The 22,106-nt window shown below is 63.8% G+C and overlaps 1 protein-coding gene across 1 annotated transcript in view; it reads right to left on the bottom strand.

Annotated features, from left to right (window-relative positions):
- Positions 1–22,106, bottom strand: part of NCOR2 (nuclear receptor corepressor 2) — a 165,081-nt gene that overhangs the window by 65,449 nt on the left and 77,526 nt on the right. The window contains exons 13-17 of the mRNA XM_025045498.1: positions 19,632–19,686; positions 17,267–17,365; positions 3,617–3,768; positions 2,224–2,396; positions 3–73 (exon numbers count right to left, since the gene is read on the bottom strand). Of these exons, the coding sequence (XP_024901266.1) occupies positions 3–73; positions 2,224–2,396; positions 3,617–3,768; positions 17,267–17,365; positions 19,632–19,686 (550 nt within the window). The remainder of the gene's footprint in view (positions 1–2; positions 74–2,223; positions 2,397–3,616; positions 3,769–17,266; positions 17,366–19,631; positions 19,687–22,106) is intronic.

The following is a 22,106-nucleotide window of genomic DNA, read 5'->3' as shown; positions in this document are numbered from 1 at the left end:
GCAGCCTCTCCTTTCTTGGCTGTCTCCATCTCCTCTTCGGTCCAGCGGGAGCTCTCGTTCATCTCCATCGAGGCTGCGAGGGAGACGGGGCACGTTGGCAGCGGCCGCGGAGGCCGCCTCGCCCGCCGCTGGCTGCACGGGCGCCGCGGACACATGCTTGTACCCGGGGCCAGCCTCGCACAACCCGCTGGGGTGCGGGGTACCAATCACCCCACCTCACCGACGGGACACTAAGGCGGCCCAGGGCCTAGACCGTGAGAGCTGCCTGTTTAGGCGCTTGGTTGGGAAGGGGCTGGCTCGCTGGGAGCGTGCAAACGTGGGGGGGGACAGGGACGTGGGCTTTCGACAGGCAGGGACCCCATCTGAGCGTGGACTCCCCGGGGCTCAGTGACTCTTCGGTGAGGCGTCCTGGGCACTCCAGCACGCTTAGCGGCGTCCGTGGCCTCTACCCACCAGATGCTGCCAGCACCCCACGCCAGGTATCACAATCAAAAATGTCTCCATACGTGACCAATTGTCCCCTGGGAGTAAAAATGCCCTAAAAACCGTGCTCTACAGGGTGATTGTCACATTCTCCCTAACGCATCCAGTACAAGGACGAGGCTTCTGTGCTTCTTAGAAGGGACACGGCTGACCCTGGGTCGGCGGTCGGCCAAGCCCCTGCCGTGCCTCCGTGAGCCTGTCGTCCAAGCCCCCTCGATGGGAGCCCGGGGCCTCCCCTGATCATTGCTTAGGGCCTTGTGAGGAGGCAGACATGAGGGACGTCACCGCGTGGACTCAGCACCTGGACCAGCTCCAGGCACCGAGGAGGGCTCGATCGGGGCTGGCTGACCACAGGAGGAATGTCTGGTAGGACAGCACTGGGGAGCAGCAGCTCAGCCGAGAGCAGGCCCCACCCCCGTGGGCTGCCTCTGGCGCTCCCTGCCACCACGCCAACCCCGCCCCCCTCCCAGAGGGAGGCTGTGACCCCTGGGACCGGGGTGCGATGCTGGGACAGCCTCCTGTAGTTCCCACCCCACACTCCAGCCCCCGATCGGCCTGGGGTTCCAGGAGCGCCCCAGAAGTCAGGCACACCAGCACACTTCTGAGGGGAGCTCTATGCCCTGGGCCTCCGGGCACCCTGGCACCGGGGGCAGCTGGCTGGAGACTAAAGAACCACATGGGACTTGGGGCCAGCAGGGCGGGGTTTGAATCCCGACCGACTCTGTGACTTTGCAGAAGCAACGCCCCTTTCTCCAAGCCTCAAGCAGCCCATCTTCGAAATGGGTACAAATTACCTCCCATCGAGGAAGAGGTGAATGCCCGGCACAGACCCTGAGTGTGGGGGAGGGGGCATCTGTGAGAAATGAAACACCAGCTCTACCAACTCCTGTCCTGGGAAGGCCACCTGGTGGCTGGGACCTTAGCCTGAGCATTCAGGGGCGGGGGTCCTCAATGAGGAGGAAGGGTGGGCCCCCCAAGAGCCAAAATGGTAGACAACAGACACATGTCTGCTGCCCCCCTGTGGCCAAACGTGAGAACTGCTACTCAATTCTCTTGTGCTTCCCGGTAGGGCCCACAGAAGTGACGCTAAGAGCCCACAGACAGGGTTGGGGCAGGGTGGGGATGGCCCGTGCGAAAAACGGGGTGGTGGCTACTCAGCTCCAGCCACCGCCACCCTGGCACCACGGGGCAGTTGGCCAGCCTCGCACAACCCGCTGGGGTGCGGAGTACCAATCACTCCACCTCACAGACGGGGAACTGAGGCGGTCCAGGGCCTAGACCGTGAGAGCTGCCTGTTTAGGCATTTGGTTGGGAAGGGGCTGGCTCGTCTGGGAGCGTGCAAACGGGGGGGACAGGGACGTGGGCTTTAGACAGGCAGGGACCCCATCTGAGCGTGGACTCCCCGGGGCTCAGTGACTCTTTGGTGAGGCGTCCCGGGCACTCCAGCACGCTGGAAATGCGGGCCGAGTGCAGCCAGACCTCCCGATTCAACCCCCAAAGCAGACTGTGGCCCGGGATGTTTACGGGAACTCCCCCAGACCCAGAAACGCAAGCCTGCGGGTCCCGGCAACCGCCGCGCACGACAGGACGAGGCACAGGGACGAGAGGACGAGGCACGGGGACGAGAGGACGAGGCACAGGGACGCTGAGGAGCCGGCCCCAGGTCACACGGCGAGGTCGCCTCTAAAGCCGAGAGGTCACACCCGCCACGTCGGGCGCCCTCCCCGGCCCGCGACTCACCCAGCTCGGCGCTCTGCTGCGGGGTGACGGCCTCCTCGCTGTTGGCCTCGTTGGCCATGGAGCGGGTGATGCGGCCTTTGCGTCTCCCCTGGCTGTTGGCGGTTTTCCGGCCTTTGGAGGCCACTGTCTCCTTCTCATCGTTGTCCTCCCCGGAGGTGTCGTCCGTCTTCTCCCTGGAGGCCAGTGAGAGAGACAGGGATGACTTCTGAGCCCAGAGACCGGGCGGCTGCAAGAGACCTGGTGTTTGGAGCTTGATGGGCACTGGCTGGTGCTACCTGCAGCGCCACTGTATTTATCAGACGGGTCATGTGAGCTGGTGGCCATCGACGACCTCGTTCTCCAAACAGGGGGATGTGGGCTGGTAGTTAGTTAACAGGATGGCTGTTTTATTCACCCGACTGGGGACATGAGCTGGTGGCTCCTTGCAAGGACCATTTTATGCACCAAGTAGAGAGATACCCTCTGCTCTCTGCCTGCAAGACTACCGGGTTAGCTGCATGGCGGTGCAGGCTGGCAGCAGTCAAAGCCTCTTTACTCCCCAAAGAGATGTTCCCGGTGGGGCTCTGCGAACGGCCTTTGCCGTCGGCATCACTGGGTGCCGGTGCGCCTTGGGGAAGACGCCAGAGGAAGTTTCCTGCAAGCTGAGCGGGGGTGTGTGGGCTGATGTGACCTCAGCACCTGAGCTGGGCCCTTCTCTGGAGCCGGCTCAGGGGTTCACCGTGGGGCCTCTGAGATTTATCACCCTGCCTTCCATCCATCTTCCTGAAGGCCCGCGCTGAAGTCTGAGAGACGCGGGTAACGAAGCCAGATGCTCTCTGCAACCGCATTCCGGAGCCCATTCCATACCTGGCGCTAAGCCGTGCCCACCCCACCTCGTGACTCTGCAGCTGGCCCTGCTCCCCCGGCCCCCGGGAAGGCATAGGGGGGGCTGTCGGGGCCCTGAGGTGAGGCCTTGATCTGCAAAAACTCACACTGACAGGGATAACTGCAACGGTGAGGGCGTGGCCCGCCCACATCCCGGGCCCCCCCAGTCCCCCGGCCGCCCCTCCCCTGCCCTCCCGGCTCCTCAGGAGACTAGCCTGAGGTGGGAGAGACAGGAGGCAGAGTTCCAAAGTCATTGCCTGGATTTATTAGCTCAGGAGTGGAGCTCAAATGAGCGATCCGTCTGCAGGGTCCCCCGCGGGTTTGAGAGAGGGCGGGCGGAGGAGGGAAGGGGGCGGGCTTCCGGAGGGGGGGCTGCCGCGGACGGAGCGGAAGAGCCTGCCTTCCCAGCAGGCAACCTGTAGACACCAGATCGCCATGTCCTCACACACCTGCACGGGGTCGCCCACCAGGCCCCAAATCTGGGCTGCGAGCAGACGCCGCCCCCCGGGGTCACGGCGCCCGGCCTTACTTGGTCAGCTCCTCCTTGTCATTGTCCATGTCCGGCCGCTCCTCCTCCCTCTCCGCCTCCTTCTCATCCTTCTCCTCCTGGCTGCTCCGGGGCATCTGCTGCTGCTGCTGCTGCTGCTGCTGCTGCTGTTGTTGCTGCTGCTGCTGCTGCTGCTGCCCCGGGGGAGGGTGGGGGAGGGGAGAACAGGGAGGCAGGTGAGTCTCTGCACCTGGGCCGCGCAGGCTGGGAGGGGGAGGGAGGGGACCATCAGGGAGTCGGTGGGAGGAAGAGGATGCTGAACGAGGGCCCCGCTGGCCACGGCCCATGCACCAGGGACGCAGGAGTCACGGGGTGAGGGGTAGGAGGCAGGGTTTCGAATGCCCGGGTTCAAGTCCTGCCTCCGATGGTGCTGTGTGACCTTGGGTGAGGGTCTCGACTCCTCCCCGTGGAAAGCAGGGGTATTCCGCGTGCCTGCACCTCAGCCACGGGCCAGGGGGCTGGACTGTGAGAACCTTACAGAGCTGGCGCCTGGCACAGATCCTTGAGGAGCCATGAACACCACAGGGAGGAACAGAGTGGGCACCACAGGACACCTGGGACACACTGGGCCCCAGCCCAGCCCAGCGCGTCCCTGACAGAGCTCAGGCCACCTCTCTAAGCCTGTCTCCCCGTTCCCCAGGTCAGTGAGAGTGGCTGCAGCTTTGATGAGGCCCCCTGGGTGTGGGGCAGGCCCATTTTACAGGGAGATCAAAGAGGCTCACGCCAAAACCAGCCCCTCCCGAAGCCTCTCATCTCCTCCCAAGCGGGCCAGGCAGGTGAGGCGGGCACTGGCCAGGCCACTCCGCCACCCCGGGCCCCTGACCCTGCCTCAGCAGGACGCGGGAGGACGCGGGAGGATGCGGGAGGACGCGGTAGCCACCGGCCCCTTCCCATCCCGCCACCCCCCGTTGCATTTCTGTCCCATCAGATTTCCTTTCAAGCACATGGTTTCCTTTGCCACCCCGAAGTCTGCCCTGCGGGCAGCTGCCAAACCAGACCACCTTTCCGTCCCGCTGAGCCAAACGAATGAAAGCGAACCCGCCAAAGAGCCTCTTGGTGGGTACCAGGGGCTCGGTCACACCAGTTCGCAAACCAAGAGGGGAAGAAGCCCCAGCAGACAGAGGCGGTGGGAGCTGGAGGCACTCGTCCCCCCTTCTTTCCTCCGTACCAGGAACCATACCCGTCAATGGACGAGGTTCCCTTGGCCTGCAACCCCGCTCCCGAGACCTCCTCTGGGGTACAGCTGAGCACGGGGCCGGCCACGGGCACTGTGTGGACGCTGGGACCCAGGGGAAGGCCGTACGACATGGCTCTCCAAGGCGACAGCATCGCCTGGAACCTCCCGCCTCGGGTCTGCCCCCCTCCCCACGAAAGCCCCTCTACTCCGTGAGAGGAGGGGGAGGGACGGCACGGGGACCCGACGGCCTCTCCGCTCCCCCGCGCCGCTGCCGACTGCTGAGAGGTAGCCAGGGACCCCCACCTAGCCTGTCCCCATCGAAATCCCTCGGACGCTGAGGCGTGACCTTTCAACAGCCCGAGAGCTGCAGACGAAGCGGCCCGGTGGCGGTTTTCCGGCTCGTTCCAACACGGTGTGCGCTCTCGCCACGTGCCTGACGAAGGCGGCGAGGGCGCGTGGGAACCGGGGCCAGGACCCAGAGAGGGGGTCGGGGTCGATGGCACGGCCGCCTGGGGAGGAGGGCCCCGCCCCGGGGGCCACCTGGCGTGGCTGCCATCTCTCCCCGTCACGCTTGCCAGCTCCTGAACACCCAGGAACCTGACGCCTGGGGGCTGGGGGCCGGGCCGGCAGGGGCTTTCCAGCCGCGGGGAGCTTGGCGTCTCCCTAGACCGCCCTCGGCTGCACCTATGCCAAGAATTCCCCACCTGGGGTGCGGCGTCACCCCGAAGCTTTTCTTACTGTCACTCCCAGCAGCCACATGGGCCTAACTCCAGGCTACCCTCCCAGAGCACCTGTCATCATCCCCTAGGTCTGGCTGGTGGCGTCCCCACGCCCCTGGGGACCTCATCCTTGGGCTGCAGAGCCAGCCACTGTCTGGCCCCGGTGCCCTGAGGCCCGGCAGCGGCCGGCCCCGGCCTCCCAGCCGTGCACGGGTGCATCCTGGTCACAGGGCTGACGCCGGGGGTCTGCGCCCAAGCCCGGCACTGGGCTAAATGCCTCCCTGCCACGGCCCTCCTCCGACGCCCCGGGGAGCCCCACCGAGGAAGACGCCGGCAGTGTCCCCTTGCTCACGACACGTCCACCCTGCTCTGGCCTCCTCCGGCCAGTCTGGGGCCCCAGGGTGGGGACAAGGATGAAAACACCGACAGGAACGGCGCTCTGTCCCCAGCGCCTCACACACACTGTCCCGTCGATGGCCTCAGCCACCTCGGAAAGGGCCGGCGTCACCTACTAGGCCTCTGCTCCTGGACCTCAGGCCCGTGCACGGACCGCAGAACTGCTGGCTGGGTTTCACAGGGAACGTGGAACCGCGGTTCTCAGGGCCTGCGGCTGCCCGCAGGGACCCCTCTGGGCTCTGGGGAGTCCTCCTCCCAGGCCCCGCCCACACTGGTCACGCTGTAACCTCCGGTTAGACCCCAGCAGCCAGGCTGGACCATGGGGCTTTATTTAGATCAGGGGCGGGAAAGCGCCTTCTATGAGGCTCGGCCGGCAAACACTTTGGGGCCACTGCTCCTTCACTGGCCATAACTACTCAGCTGTCCATGCTGCGAAAGCCAAACTGTAAACAAGTGGGCGTGGCTCTGTGCCAGGGAAGTTTACTGACAAAATACAGGCTTTGGCCGTCAGTCGCTTGCCCCCCTCCACCCCCGCTGCCCAGACCAGAGCCGTCCTCACCAGCACTGCACACGAACCACCTGGGGACAGTGTAAAGGTGCAGATGCCGACCCAGCGGGCCTGGGGCTCTGCTGATGCTCTGGTTCCTGGACCACGGCCACATCCAGGTCCCCTGCCCCTGGCAGCCGCTGATGCCTGTGCACGGGAAGCAAAGCCCCACCACCTCCCACGATGCCGCGGCTCGTGATGGGGGTCCTGCTCTGCTTTTCAGACTTGTCACCGGCCGGGCCTACGGTGGGCGTCACGTGCCCAGGGCTTGGTCGGGAATGTCCCCTCCAAACCATGGCACAGCTCTGCGGAAAACCTGACCGGATCTGTGGTTAGCCGGAGACATCGGCCCGAATTCCCAGGGGAGCCTGCTTCTGGAGCACCCAGCGCTGGACGGACAACGAAAACTGAGCCCGTGCTGTGCTCAGGCCGTGCGGACCAGGGGCTGCGCGGGAAACGGCACGGACGGAAACGGCCAGCGCTCACTGAGCCCAGCGAACAAACGGCCGACGAGGCCGTGTTCTCACTTCACACCTGCTGGCTCCCTGAATCCTCCCCTCTCTGTTTCGTGAAAGGGAATACAAAGACACAGAGAGGTTAAGTAACTCTCCCAACGTCACACAGCATTTTCTAGCAAGGTCCTCCGGGCAGGTGCTCTGCCTCTGCCTGGGGCTAGGGAGTCACAGACTCCTCCTCACCCCTGATGAAGCCAAACTGTGCCATGCGCTTGTGCATTTCCTCCACAAGCACTCCGGGCACAGAAAATTCAGTCCCGAGCACACGCAGCCAGCGCCCCAGCGGCCGGCGAGGAACTACGTGAGGACAGACAAGGCTACGATGGTAAGATATCTCTACGAAGCAGAGTCTCCGGTACGCGGCAGCCCTTCGCCGTGACCCGCGGGCACGAGGGAGGAGGCCTCTGAGCCGCGTCACCACGGCTTTCGGTAGAGAAGGGCGAGGGGACACTTCAGGGAGGGGACACTTCAGGGAGGGGACCTGCATGGGCGAAGGCATGCTGAGGGGAAATGCCCACCGTCCTCACCAAACGGCACATGGCCGTGCAGGGGAGCCTGGCGGGTGTAAAGGCCCGTGCTCAGAGATGTGGGCGACACTCTTCTCGGGAGGGAGAGGCGTGGGCAGAGGGTGGCGGACCCAGCCCTAGCTGGTTGAGGGAGGGATGCTGGCCAGGTCCAGGAAGGAGGGCAGTCCAGTGAAAGGTGGCACCAACAATCCAGGGAGGAGACACAAGGCCGAACTCTCCGATGACGGGTCTTTGCCCGTGTGTCATGAGAGCCCGCACACCCGGCAATACCGCTTACAGCACCACCGCAGGCTGTCACCCTACAAACACTGTACCGAGCACGTACTACGTGCCAAGTGTCTCCAGCGAGCAAATCCCAAGCAGGGTCTGCCCTAGTGACATCCCCAACTCTCCAACTCTCGACAGTGGGGAAGACGGGGGGCGAGGGGGTCCCAGGAGCCTGACATTGGCGTGAGAAGTGGGGCCGGGGCTCAGAACCAGGGTCCGACAGGAGTTTCTGTGCTGGCGGCCCCCTGCTGAGCACTGACCCAGTCCACGTGTCCCTCCTGGGGACGACGAGGCCGGGAGGCAGCTTCGTCCGTGAGCGGCGTCTTTTTATAAGACGCCGCAGAGGAGCTGGAGCCTGCTCGCGCCAGCTCGGGAGAACAGAGCCCAGCGTGCAGGGCCCGCCAGCCCGCTGTGACACAGCCGTCGTTAAACGCCGAGATCCACAGCCTGACACGTGAGGAACTTACAATAAAAACAGAGGTAGTAAGTACTGGAAACGTGTCACTTCCCAGTTATTTGACTACGTTGGGCCTTTAGGGTTGCTCTTGGGGTTATTTACGTCAGCTGGGCCCGGATGGCGGAAGCAGGCTCCTAGAGAGAGCCTTTCTCAACGCCATGCCCAGGGGACTCACGGGGCAGCCTGGAGTCAGGCACGGTGGGAGCATTTACACCACGGCAACCGGCAGCGGCCACGGACCAGGCCTTCGCCCCAGAAGGCTGGTTGCTAAACACAAACTAGCACTCCACGGCCGGCGTGTCAACAGAACCCGAGTGACACTGAACACACACCCCGGTGACGAGCGTTCTGCCTACGAGGAGACATGAGCTTTTGGCCGCCGGGGCTCTGTTCTAAATGGTCAATCGGATTCTCTCCTGCTGTCTGCAGATAAAAGCTGAGGTCCACAGCATGTGGAGTGGCGACCCGGCCCCTGCCCAGCTCCCTCACCGCCCTGAGGGCCATGCCCCCACCTCCTGCGCGAGGCCACACTGTTCTGCCTCGGGGCCTTTGCACTCACTGGGCCCTCGGCCTGGCCAGTTCCGCCCTCCGGCTCAGGTCTGAGCCCACCTGGCTCCCTGCGAGCTGCCCCCCTCACGTCTGCTCTCCTGGGTCCGGCTCCTGTTTGTGGCCCCAGCACCACCTAAAACAGTCATGTTCGTTTACTTGTGTGCCGTCCACCTGCCATGGGGGGGTGGGGGGGTCAACTCAGGGGCCTCTTCTGTCCTGTTCACTGTGAAACCACCTACGATGGTGATGTGACAAAACGTGCCTGACACGGCCCAGGGCACTCCACTGGCTGTGGAGCCCGCCGTGACCTCCACTGTGACCTCCTGCCATGACCCCCCCCACCACCCCGCCATGTCCCACTCACAAACACTGCTCTTGGGTGACCATTTCTGCACTCCGGGCAGCGCGGCTTCAGGTGCCCGGATGCGAGGCTTGGCGGACCCACGCCGCTCGGGCCCTGGGTGTGCCTGGCCCACGCTCATGGTTTCCAGGCGGGGCTCACACGATCCATATCCTGCTGTCCCTTTGATGTGCTCTCCCCTGCCACCAGGTCACGGCCCGCGAGAAGGTCGTGTGTGTCTTCTCTCCGAACGGCAGCCTAGCTTGCTCGGTCCTTGGGGGACAGCCTGTCCCGCCTCCCAGGGGCCCACCCGCCCGCTGTTTTGCTGAGGACAGTGTCCTCCGGGGTGTGTCTGGGAACGGTGGGCCTGGAGGAGCCGCCCGTAGGTCTCTCCCCACTCAGCACAGAATGAGGCAGGGAATCAGAATCGGGGACATCTGCTCGCTGGAGCCCTAAATCCAGACAGGATCCCGCCCAGCCAGCTCAGCCTGCCCCCAGCGGAGCAGAAGTGGCGGCCTCCTGCAGGCCGGGCGCCCAGGGAAGTGAGACACAGCCTCTGCCGGTGCTCCACTCCCGCTCTGGGGTGGCGGTTTGAGACAAGACACAAGCAGCTCGTGTGCGCTCAGGAGAAGCACAGCCCAACCTGGAGGCAGTTTGGCCGTCTGGCCTGCCACATGTCCCCACCACACTTCACCTGGTGAGCCATCAAGCGGGGAGGGGGCAGACAGGCCCTGGGGACCAGCAGCAACGGCACGGTGGCCGCCCCCTCCCTATGGACCTCGCTTGGCTGGTCCTGCCCTGGACTGCTTCCCTAGTCACACTGTCCCCATGGGAGCTGAGCTGCCTGAGGCCTCTGGAGTGCCACAGCAACCAGAACAAGGTCACCTGTCCCTCGGCACAGCACGGAGCTGGGAGAGGAGGCTGGGGGCGGGGGGTGCATAGCCAGAGGGGACAGGGAGAGAAGAAAAGATGGGACAAAGGTGAGAGACCAGACTCGGACGGAAAGAAGGGAGCGCGCGAGAGAGAGACAGAGAGACAGAGACAGAGAGACAGAGAGACAGAGAGACAGAGAGACAGAGAGACAGAGACAGAGAGACAGAGAGAGAGAGACAGAGAGACAGAGACAGAGAGACAGAGACAGAGAGACAGAGAGACAGAGACAGAGAGACAGAGACAGACAGAGCGAGGCAGAAACAGACAGACAGACAGACAGAGACAGAGACCGAGAGAGACAGAGAGACAGAGACAGAGAGACAGAGACAGAGAGACAGAGAGACAGAGACAGAGAGACAGAGACAGAGACAGAGAGACAGAGAGACAGAGAGAGACAGGGGAGAGACAGAGGCAAACAGAGAACCAGGGAGACAGAAAGAGAAACTCAGACACAGAGCTTTACAAGTGAAGAGAGAAAGAGAGAGAGAAACAGAAACAGACGAGAAAGCGAGAGATGAACCCAGGACAGGGCAGGAGGCTCGGGGGCGAGGGGCCTGGCCGGCGGGGGGCGGCTGTGCAGGCGGCAGGACACAGGCTGAGCAGGCGGGGAGCTGGCGGGAGGAAGCGGGCCCCTCCCTGGACTTCCCCGCTCAGGCCTCAGGAGGGGCAGGCACCAAGGCGACGTGCCCAGGACAGGCATTTCCTGCCCCCGGTGCCCGGCTCTGCGGGAGGAGCAGACCGCAGACCACGCACCCTGCTCCCAGCTGCCCCCCGCCCTGCACGCCCCAGCGAACCAGCCCAGCAGCAACACTCACCTTGGGGGACACGCTGCCCCCGCAGCACGGCCCCCCCATCACCAAGAGGCCACAGCGGCGGCCCTACAGTCACCACTGCCCCTGGGCCCGGCCCTGCTGCCTGGCCTCACTGGGCTCACATGCTCGGCTCCCCGACGCTCTGCAGCGTTGGGCCAACTGACCACAACATTCCAGGCTCCGGTTTTGCAATTAGCTGGGATAACTCGGCCCCCTTGTCCATGAATCATAAACTACAAACCACTGTGCTGTCACCCGGTGCTCTGAGCTGGCCCCGCCTTGGCCGGTGATTCACCTTGCTGAGAGGACATGCGGGCCATGGCCCAGCCCACAAGCTCACTGGCCACTCGGGGTTGGGTCTTGGGGGCCAGGCCTCTCCTGCCAAGGCTCAGGCTTGGGGGCTTGGGTGGGGATGGGCTTCAGAGGGCTGGCATGCCACAAGTTTACGGCTGGACCTGCATCTCCCTCTGTCAGAATATGGAGAAACTTCTAGAAACTAGAAGACACCCTCCGTTAAACAAGAAGGCCGTCCAGGCACTCCAAGTGGCCGGCACACATCCCCTGTCTCCAGATGCTGCAGGGCCGGGCAGCAGCGCAGTGGACATGGGGGTGGCCTTGCTCCCTAGCGGGGTCGGACAGAGGGCAGCGAGGGGTAGGCAGGGCGTCTGGGGGTCTGAGCCCAGAGATGCCCCACGGCCGATGCTTCCCCACAAGGAATTCTACGTTCCACCTGTGTGACCGTGCGTGCCCTTGACACGCAACCGTCGAGTGACGGGCGAACGGCTTGTATGGGGCACGCGGTGAGGGCGTGACGTGGCCGGGTGTCGCCTGCACGGATGCAGTGCCGTCATGCCCCGTGGTGGAGCATTTGCGTAGGGCATGAGCACTTTGAGGTATAGTGTGCAAATATGCAAAGGAATGGGATTCGTGCCCCAGGACAGACTGGCCAGGTCCCCTTCTAGAAGAGGCTTTGCTGCCCAGACACCGTGAGTGTCCTCGGCTGGCCGTGGCCTGTGGCTTAAGATCCAGCCCTCTCAGCCCAGGTGGAAAACTGCCGACAGGCCACTCCAGCTCCAGAGCGCCCCCCGAAGGCCCGTCAGGTGCCAGAGGGCCTGCTCTGAGCCTCGACTTCCCCTTCTGCCGCCCTGCTCCCTTCCCTTCCCCGGGCGGTCCCCAGAGCCCCCCCAACAACCTCCCACAGAGGGCGTTCCTGGGCCAGCAGCATCAGCAGGGCCGGGGCGCCTGCTGGAAAAGCAGATGCTCCTCCCCGGGGAGAGGGCGAGAGCTTGTGCTGGTCACCAGCAACGATGTGGGGTCTGGGACACAGTCTCACCCCTCTGTGACCCCAGGAGGGCACAGCCCGAGGACGCTGCTACGGCCGCCTCGGCCACGCTGGCTCGGACGCTGGTGCTGGCAGGAGGAAGGAGCCCTCCGCTCCACGGGGAATAACCTGCCCCCTCACGGACTGCACTTCCCCTTCTCAGACCTGGGCACTTGGGACCGGGGCCGAGACGGACTCCTCCCGCCGAGGCAGGAGTGGCGAGGGGACATCCCCCGCGCCTGGGCCCCCTGAGAGCAGCCCAGCTCAGGAAAGGGGCCGTCTACAGGGTGGTAGGTGCCTGCTCGTCGGCACCATGGAAGTCCCACCTCGAGTCTACCTCGGCGGCTCTTCCTCAGGGCGGTTTGTGCGGCCGGCGGGCTCGGCAGGGGCCGCCTGTCTGGCTCCCAGCAGCCAGCATCGCAGCCTGATGGGTGGTGCACGCAAAGCTTTACAGCCCTGACACGCAGCAGGGACTCGAGAAATGCCCTTTAGGAACACACTGTATCGTGTGTCCAACACCCCTGGGGTGGGGGAGGGGCTCGGCCCTGGGGAAATGAGGCCCAGGGCCTGTCCCAGCGGTGGGGGGGCGGGGGGGTCCAGCGGGGGATACCTGCAGGCTGGGCTGGCAGGCTGAGCGGCCCCTGGTGGCTGCGCTTAGCAACAATGTGGCCCCGAGCCATGGAAGCAGTCCAGGACCACGGACAGAGACCGGAGCCTGGGCAGCCGGTGGCACCTCAGGAGAGGGGGACCCAGGCGGTGCTGAGGAGGGCGGTGACGGGGTGGGGACGGACCGGAGGGGAGACGGCCCTCTGCGTCTGTCTCCCAGAGACGAACATGGTGCAGGGCGGGAGGGACACAGCAGAGAGACCGCGACTCTCCGGCTATGGCCTCGCGGGAGCACGGGGGAGTCCCAGGGAGCAGAGACGGAGACGCGGGCGGGCTGTCCCCACACAGCACGCCGAGCCCGTCCGCTGCCCGGACCCAGCACCGGGGGACCCCACCGGCCGGCAAGGTCGATTAGCGCGTTTCTGAGAAGCTGGCGGCACCACCAACACGCTGCCAATGGCGGGCCGGCCGGCACCGCCCAGGCTCCACCAGCGAGCGGCCCGTGCCGGCCCTGGACCGCGAGTCTGCCGCGGCCAGCGGGCTCCTCAGTGAGCCCCCTCGCCCTGTGCCGCTCTCAGTCACGAGGCATCGAGCCCTCACACAGCCCGGCACGCGATTCCCCTCCGCCTCCCTGTCGCCGTGCTGGCCGGGGGCACCGCTGTCCTGGTCGCACTGCCAGGACGGGCGCCCCAGGAATTCTGACGGGACTCCAGACTCTCACGGGACTCCCAGTGTTCCCCGAGCAAATTCTGGGGTGACACCTCAGTCTGCTTCCGCAACTACAGGGGCCCAGGCAGGCGGGGTGAGCCTGATGTGCTCCCCTTAAGAAATAAATACCCCACCAGCGGCTCAGCCTCCACCCACCTGAGGAGCGGGGCCACCTCCTGGCAGCGGAGGCCCCTGCCCTGAGGCCTCCACGTCACCTTCCAGGAAGAACCTGAATACCTTCCCGGCCTTCCCTGGGACCGGAGGGAAGGGGCTGTGCTCTTGACCCAGAGCCCACGTGGACGAATGACCCGGGGCAGGGACCCCCGCGTGCTGTGGCCTGGATTCCTGCCGGAGCCGACGGGGTGTGCACAGTGCCAGTCAGAACAAGGAAGGGCAGCAGAGCTGTCATCTGGCACTGTCTCGGCCCACGGCGGGTCACAGTCCGTGCCCATCCCACCTGGGCCTCTGCCTGCCCACCTCCCGCCTGCTCGTGGCGCCAGCCCACGGGAGGCCACCACCCCTACACCCACTGTCCATCCACCTGCAGGCTGCAAGCAGACGTGTCCGCGCCCACTGCACGCCAGGCTAGAGAACCACCGGCCCCGACCGGGAGTTTCACTGGCAAGGTCATGGGCTTTATAAAACCCTGGAGCTCAGCCGGCTCTGGCAAGTGCATCTCGAATTTACACGAGGGGCTGTGGGGCCCGTGTCTGCCATTTATCTCACTGTCAAGGGGCAGCCCTAAAGCCAGCACTTGGCTGACCCATTTATTCCGCATTTATGGACGGGGCTGGCGGGTCGTGGTGGGGGCAGTGCCTCTGCCTGGCAGAGGCTCTCCAGGATCCACGCGTGAGTCTCCGTGCCTGGCAGGAGCTGAGCTGCCCCTGCACGTCTATAGCAGCCCCAGCCGATCAAAGGGTGGGGACAGCTCCAAAGACTTATCCTGTCGCCCAGGGAGACGGGGCCCCTGCCCTGCTTTGTTCCGTCTTGCTGTGAGAGGCAGAGCGCGGAGTCCTCCCTCCTCGGTCTGGGGAGTCTCAGCGTAGACGCCAGCTTGAGCAGAGAGGAAAACCTCACCAGAGAAGCCCGTGTCCCTCACCCTGCCTAACTCACGACGCTGACAGAAAGAGGAAACGAACATTGCTCCTCTGCTATAAAACAGCCCGGCCTGGCCTGGCCACTGTCCTCGTCACGTCCTGGCCTGGCCACTGTCCTCTCTACTGCCTCCCCGGCCCTACCGCATTCGAACCCAGAGGTCGCACACTGGGGGCTGAGGGCCGATTTCAAGAGCAGACAGGAGCGGTTTCGCCGGTACGGTTTTTTACTGTTGTTGATCATGTGACCTACGATTTAAAATCAGGCAAAATCACACACACACAAAACAGATTTCCAGCCCATCGTCAAAACTTTGGAACACACAGACCTCTTGGCCAAGAGCCGGCGGGCACTGATACGTGGCCAGAGCCCGCTGGCAAGCCCCAGGCTCCGCCACTCCCGACTGCCTCCCCCTCGCGAGACCCCTGTACGTCTGTCGCCACGGAGTGGAGAAATAGCTTCACTTCCTTATCAGACGTGAGGGGAACAAACGGGGTCCGTGACTTCTCTCCTTTCCTTCTCTTCGTCTAAGACCCTGGAAGGCGCCGAGGCCCCGTTGCGAAGGTGCTGGGCAGATCTCTGGCATGTCTCCGTACTGCGTGTTTACACTCGGCCTGTCGACCGGCTCACCGCCCCCGTGCCCACCGCACAAACGACCGACGGACAGACGAGTTGCCACACAAGGTGTCGACACCACACAGTGAATGACGTGGCGGCCGGGGGTGGAAATGGAGGGCCCCTCGCCCCTAGGAGCTGCCCCCTTCCTAAGCGACCCCAACACCCAGTCTCCGCCTCCCTCCGTGCAAACGGGGCTCCCGGCACACGGGCAGCAGGAGCCGGGTCTCACCTATCCCCCTCCCCTCTCCAGAGCCCCCAGCCCAGCCACCAGAAGGAGCCTTGTGAGCCCACCCACGGTGCCCCCACAAAAGGCACAGGAGGCAGGGGGGACACCAGGAAGACTCACGAGAGAACTGGCACAACCCAGGTGCTAAACGAATACCTGACGATGTTTTAAAGATAAACCTTAATGCCCTTAGCGCCCCTCTATTTTGCCACAGACCCCACCACTCCCTACTGCCTCTCCTCCCTCAGCATATCTCCTCGGGGTCCTATCACTCCAGCTCATGCTTCCTGCCATTTATTTGTGATTTTGTCTCAGTCTAGAAAATTCCCGAATGAACTTCACCTTCTAAAATGCCACAGCTAGGTGTCTGGAATAAATAGCTCCAGGCCAGTAAGCCTCGGTTTTACACATCTGCTAGATAGGCAAGCAGGTGGGCCCACTGTGGCTATACAAAACTGGAGAGGAAAACCCTGTCCCCAAGCCAAACACAGCCATCCTTCAAGGACCCGGGCCATCAAGGACCAAGGCTCAGTCCCAACCACGTTGGCCTGACGCTCAGGATGCAGTGAGGGGCTGTTCATCTCCATCAACAGAGTTGCTCCCTAATTACATGTAGCTCAGCCACCAGGACAGCAGACCCCAGTCCTGAAGCACAGGCCCCGGAAGGCCAGAAGGGAGATGCCAGATGCGGGGTAGGACGCCAGGAGGACCACCCGCTGCAGGCTGAGGGACTTGGTCACCGAGCTTCGCAGGGGACGCTGGGACCCCACCGGCGATGGTGACCCTGATGCCCTCAATGTCCTGCCCTCGCCAGCCTTGGGGAGGAAGGCGGGCAGCCCCCACCTAAGAAAGCTCGGGGTCCCTCCATCCCAGCTCATGCACTCCCAGCCACCATCACCGTCCCCTGGGCTCCCCCAGGCCACGGAGGCTCAGGGGAGGACACGGCTCAACCAGCTCCGGTCCAGCATCTAACGGCAGTGCCCAGTGCCCGCTGCAGGGTCAGCCCGAATCCCTCGGACCCCGGTAAGAGCCGCCTCTTCCCGCCAGGTGCTCCCAGCATCTGCTCTGGGCTGATTCTCAACAGCCCGGAAGTGAACACAAAGCCATCCCTTCCCTGGGCCCCCAAACACCAAGCACTCACGCCCCAACTCTGAATGTGCACCACTGACCCCGTCACCTTCACCCTCATCTACTGAATTTTTTATAAGCTAACCCCTTTCTCCTCGGACTCAGAGGTCAGCGGACTTTTTCTGCAAAGAAGCGGGTATTAAATTTTTTAGGCTCTGTAGTTTCTGTCATGAAACTACTCAACTCTGCTGTTGGAACAGAAAAGCTGCCACAGGGGTACATATAAATGAGTGAGCGTGGCTTATGTGACAAGAAAACTTTAATCACAAAAACAGGTGACGGGTCAGTGTTTGCCAAGCCCTGTGCTAGCTGAAATCATCCTTTAGTCTCATCCTAAGTAGTGAGGTCTCAAAAACCTACAGGTTGAAGTACCGGCTTTTGTTTTTCTTTCAAATACGCATGAAGATAAACAGTATTAAAAAACTTTAAACGTCAATGATGTTTGCGGACCAGACCACATCATCCTGAGAACCGGCCCACGCTCTGGACGTGTGGCCCTTTTAACTGCGGGGACCACGGGTCACCAAGCTGAGTTCCACAGCTTTCCAGGCTGAGAAAATAAAGTGGCCGTTTGTCCTCACCCCCTTGTCTGCAGCTGGCGCAGGCCCAAACTCCCCCAGAGAGGGCGTCCGGGCCCCCTCAGGGGTGGGGGGTGGGCCCAAACGGGACGCGCGCCCCGCCCCCCCCTCACCTGGCTCTTGCCGCGGCGGCGGTAGCTCCGTCTCACCAGGCTCTTGTAGTTCTCATTCTTCTTGGTCAGGTAGTAATAGAGGACGCACTCGGCCACCGTCTGCGGGCAGAGGGAGACAGGGTCGCTGGGCAGTGTGCGGTGAGGGTGGCCGGGGCGGGGAGCAGCCAGAGGGCCCCCGGTTCAAACCCTGCCTCCTCCACGACCCGGCTGCACGGCCCCGAGTCACGGTTTGTTCGGTAGGATGGGGATACGGGGTGCGTCCACGTCAGCGCTGCCGCGAACACCAAGGACGGTAACACACATAATTAAGGGCTGAGGACAATGCCCGGCACGGCACGGACTGGAGAGAGGCTACCTGTTCTCCCTGTCACTGCTCCCGGTGACTGTAATGACAGAGCTGTCACCTGTCATCCCCAGCCCCAGGCGAACGGGCTCCCAGCTCCCAGCTGCGCCAAGCTGGGTCCCTGTCCCAGTCTGGGGTCCCCTTCTTCTCAGCCCAGCCTCCTCCTCCCTGGGGTTCGGGGCCCTGAACAACTTGCTCTGAGCTCCGTGTGCCCAGCCTGACCAACATCCTCACGACTCTTCAGCTCTTCAAATGTCTACGTCTTTTCTCTGCCTTGGTCTCTGGCAGTGGACCTGGATCTGAGCCCCACCACCACGTCCAAAAGGGACCAGTCAGAGGACATCCCAGAGGACTCAGTGCAGTGATGCCCCCCACCCAAGGCCACAAGCGTGGCTCCAGGTGACAGCTCGTTAATGCCAGCAGCAGTTACTGATGCGATAGAAAACGTTTCTGTGATGCTTGTAGCTGGTGCCAGGCTAGAAATTCACCTCTGAGAAGCTGCTGGGTGCAGAGGCGGGCTGGGCCCCAAAGCCCCGGAAAGCACCAGGAACAGAGGCTGCTCCCCGACAGAGCCCGCACGTTACGGCAATCAAGAGCATTTTATGATCAGATGCCAGGATCTGCAAACCGGGTGACGTGGGTGTCCGGCTTCTCCTTGAACGACTCAGCACCTTCCTGTACTAGGTGGCCGTGACTGCCTGCGGGCGGCAGCTGGTCCTGCAGGTGGCCCCAGGCCGGCCAGGCCGCTGAGCTCCCACCCCAGCCTCGCTCACAGTCAGGACTGGCATGGGGCCGAGCGGGCACACCCGGCTGCAGACCCTCTGGAAGCTCCACTTAAGTCTCGCCCTGGGCCGCCTCGGCCAGGGACGCCATAAAGTTTGCTCCCAGAGCAGAGACCCGACTCCCTCGTCCCTAAATAATGCCACTCAATTGTCAACTTCCGTAAGCCCGGCTTCCGCCTCGGGCGAGCCCTAGCGTAGCACCTTTAGGGGTGTCCAGGCCCCTAGCAAGACTCTGCCGTAACTCGGGGAAAGGCTTTCAGAGGACTCGCTTCTCCACACTGGTTCCCCAGGCATGGGGAGATGGCCCCCTGCCGCCCTGGCCCCCTCCTTCTGTAGTTAGCAGGTCACCAAGGGCAGACCTGGGGACAACGGGGACCTTACAAGGGGCCCCTGGCTCTGGCCGCAGTCCCCCCCTCTGCAGGGAGGGGCTGGAGGCCGGCAGAGCAGGGCATCTGCAGAAACGAGATTCAGGGGACCCCGCTTGAAACACCCGGAACGGCGCCCCCAGGAGGGACACCTCTGGGGCACTCCGTTCTCACTCTGCTCGCGTGCTGTTGTTCCGAGGGCCGAGTCCAGCCTGGGGACAGCTGCGGGCACTGCCCGGCCCCACTCGGGGACACACACAGGGGCTTTACTGTCCCCGGGGAGTCCTCGTGTCTACCTGCCGAGGGGGAGCCAGGGCGGAAAGGGGCGTTGCCCAGGCTGGGTCTGGGGCAAGGTGGGGATCAGACATCGGTGCTACGCGAAGGTCTGTCCGAAGGGAACAGGGACCTGCTGACCACACGCCTGGCTTGGCGTCTGGGATGTCAGCGTACATTGGCCATCAGAGGGACCGAGAAAGGTCATTCCATCCAGCGTCCTGCAAGAACGCCACTCTTGCCCATAAAGCCCTAATTAGGACGCCGTGGCCTCTGGAACCCATGCCCAGTCTGCGGGGACGCTGGCTGCCACGTCTGAAGAGCCAGCTCCAGGGACGCCCTGCACTCACTCAGCTCTCCTGGGGTTTCCCTGCCCAGAGCTCCGCCCCCATGGGCCCAGGAGGGCGGGACCTGAGGCCGCCTTCTCAGGAAGGAGAAAGGAGGGGAGAACAGGCAGACACAGCGAGGGGGGTGAGGGACAAGGCGGCAGAGGCCTCTGAGCGGGGAGGGGGCGAGTCCTCGCCTGGTCCGGCCGCTGCCTGTGGGCACAGACACCAGAGGGGCGAGGGGCGGGGCGGCGGGGCTGGCGGGCGGAGACTCACCTTCCTCTCCAGGAAAGATGCAATCAGGCCAAAGTTCTTGGGGTGCTGCATGAACCTGTGGGAACAGAAGGGTGGGCCTGAGGCCAGGTGGAGAGGGGCTTCCCGGCGGGGTGGACGCCGAGCTCCCGGGCGCCTGCCATCTCCGCTGGCCTGGCTGGGCGGGCACCGCCCCACTCAGAGCAATTAAGCCCAGGGGGGCGTGGGAGAGCTGGGAGGCCTGGGCGGGCGGGCCAGGGCTCGGCAAAGGAGGCGTTCCTCGGGATGAGTCACTGGTTTTAGCGCCTTTGAAAATATATTTGTTTGTCCTGCTGGAGGCGGCTTCCAGGAAAAACGAGGACATTACACGCAGCTCGCTGGTGGGTTCCCCCCTTCTAAATCTGCTTTTGTTTCTGTCTCCAGCTGGGCCTGGGAAGCGGGGCCTCGCCCCGGCCCACGGCCCACGCCGGGCCCTGCCAGCCAGGTCACAGGTCAGGTCTTGAGTGGTAGGAGGAGAGGCTCTGCGTGCCCTCGGGGAGGCGGGCAGGAGGCAGGCCCGCCGAGGAGGCAGCACGAAGGGACTAAAGCTGGAGGGGGTGGCGGGGAGCTGGCGCCCCACCAAGCACTGGGAAACAGCTCAGCCGGGCTGAAATGTCAGGGCCACAGGAGCAGGCGGACTGCGGGGGCGGAGATGTGGGTCACGGCTGCTCGGGCCCCAGGGATGCTGGGTGGGGTCACTGGCCGGGGCCCAGCCTCGGCCTGGTCATCCCCACAATGCCACCGCCCCACGGCCTCCCTTGGGGAGAGAAGAAGCTGCTGGCGAGGCAGGGGCCCTGCGTCCCCCAGAGGGAGCCTGGGCCAGAGCCCAGCCCTCCAGATGGCTGGGCAGAAGGCCAGTGGGCCCCTCCCCTGCTCCCCAACCAGACACCGGAGAATCCGGAACGGCCTCTTCTCCCTTCCCGGAGGAAGCCCTGTCGGCGGCAGGCTTCCCCGCCTGGAACCCCACCTCAGGCGGCGTGCACAGCTGGGGCCAGCCCGACGCCCTCCTCCTCCAGACAGGCGACTTTTCTCCCTCCCTCTCTCCGCCCCGGCAACATTTCCTTCCCCCTAGTCCCTTCCTTGGGGTTTTCCCAAGCAGAGATGGGCCCCTGGGAGACCAGGAGCCAGAGTCGTGAATCTCCAGGTCACTCGTTACACCACCCTCCAGCCTACACCTGTATCCTCTGCCGAAGGTCCCTGAACACGTGCCGTGACTGGCCGCCTCCCGACCGCGAAACAGCCAGGCCCTGTCTGTCGCCAACCCACGTGATAGATGTGGAACCTGCAGCTCAGAGGGGAAGTGGCTTGCTCGAGGTCTCCGAGCCAGCCCGTGGTGGAGCTCGGGGCCACCTGCACACATTTCGCTCAGGCCCTGAGTGCATACCAGCAATCGGGCTGAAAACGAGACGTCAACCAGGGCCACACTCCTTGACAGACACGGGCCGCCCGAGTGGGTGTCTGCAGGCGTCACCCCGCCGGGCCCCCGCTTCAGCTACCGAGTTAACTCACACGGGGGGATCATCACGTCTGAGCAGCCACGTGAAAGCTCCAGAAAGGCGGGAACACGGGCAGCACCCAGAAGCGCCTTGGTAATTTTTTTAAGACGGCATAAATCAATAAAACTATCGAACGCGCCAAGGGGTTTAACTACCTAACGCGACACTAGTTCGTGGCATTTTCGACTGCTCTGCAGTCGCCTCGCTGGCTTGAAAGGGCGTGAGGCCTTACTTGACAGTGCAGCGGTCGTGTCTGTGATCGGCAGGCCGAGCAGCAGCCCCTGAGGAACTGGGCTTTCCCATCTCTGCGTTTACACACCGAACACAGTGCGGGAACCGCTCCCCGGAGTGCCACTTCCTGTGCGGGACAGCCGAACGTGTGCCTCGGACAGGCGGGGGCTCGGCACTCCCTCCCTTGAGCTCGACGACAGTTTCAGAATTTCCGTCATGAAAAGCTATCCTAACGGGTGTTATTTTCCACCCGAGACCCTCTCTGATCGCTCCTCCTGGCGTCTACACTGGCTAACCCGCCCCAGCCTTGCCCGTGACCCAGGATCACCCCGCCCCCAACCCTGGGAAAGGCAGAGTCTGCCCCAGGCCCCGCCGCATCGCTTTCGAAGAAACTCCCAGTGATAAGGCCTCCTTCGGGGGCGGACCCGGACTGGAGGCCGGCGGCGAGGCAGGCAGAGTCTGGTTCCGACACGTCTCCCGACAGAGCACTAAGGCCTCTGTCCGCACCTCAGTTTCCCACCCTCCCGCCTCACCGGGGGCCCTCAGGAGGCACCCTGTGCCCACGGATTTTGAGTTTGCTAAGCGGGCAGGAGGGTCTTCTCTATCCAGCAGCTCCGCACTCACCTTCCCCAAACAGTCCTGGCTCTTGCATCTGAGAGGCTAGTGCTCCGCTTCTCAGCGCCCAGCTCCTGCCTCTGTCCGAAGCCCTCGGCTCCCTGGCCCTTCCCCGCTC

The sequence above is a fragment of the Pteropus alecto genome, unplaced genomic scaffold (assembly GCF_000325575.1).
Source record: "Pteropus alecto unplaced genomic scaffold, ASM32557v1 scaffold213, whole genome shotgun sequence".
Classification (NCBI taxonomy): Eukaryota; Metazoa; Chordata; class Mammalia; order Chiroptera; family Pteropodidae; genus Pteropus; species Pteropus alecto.
The sequence above is the reverse complement of the archived record's forward strand: the minus strand, read 5'-3'. Positions and strand labels throughout refer to the sequence as shown.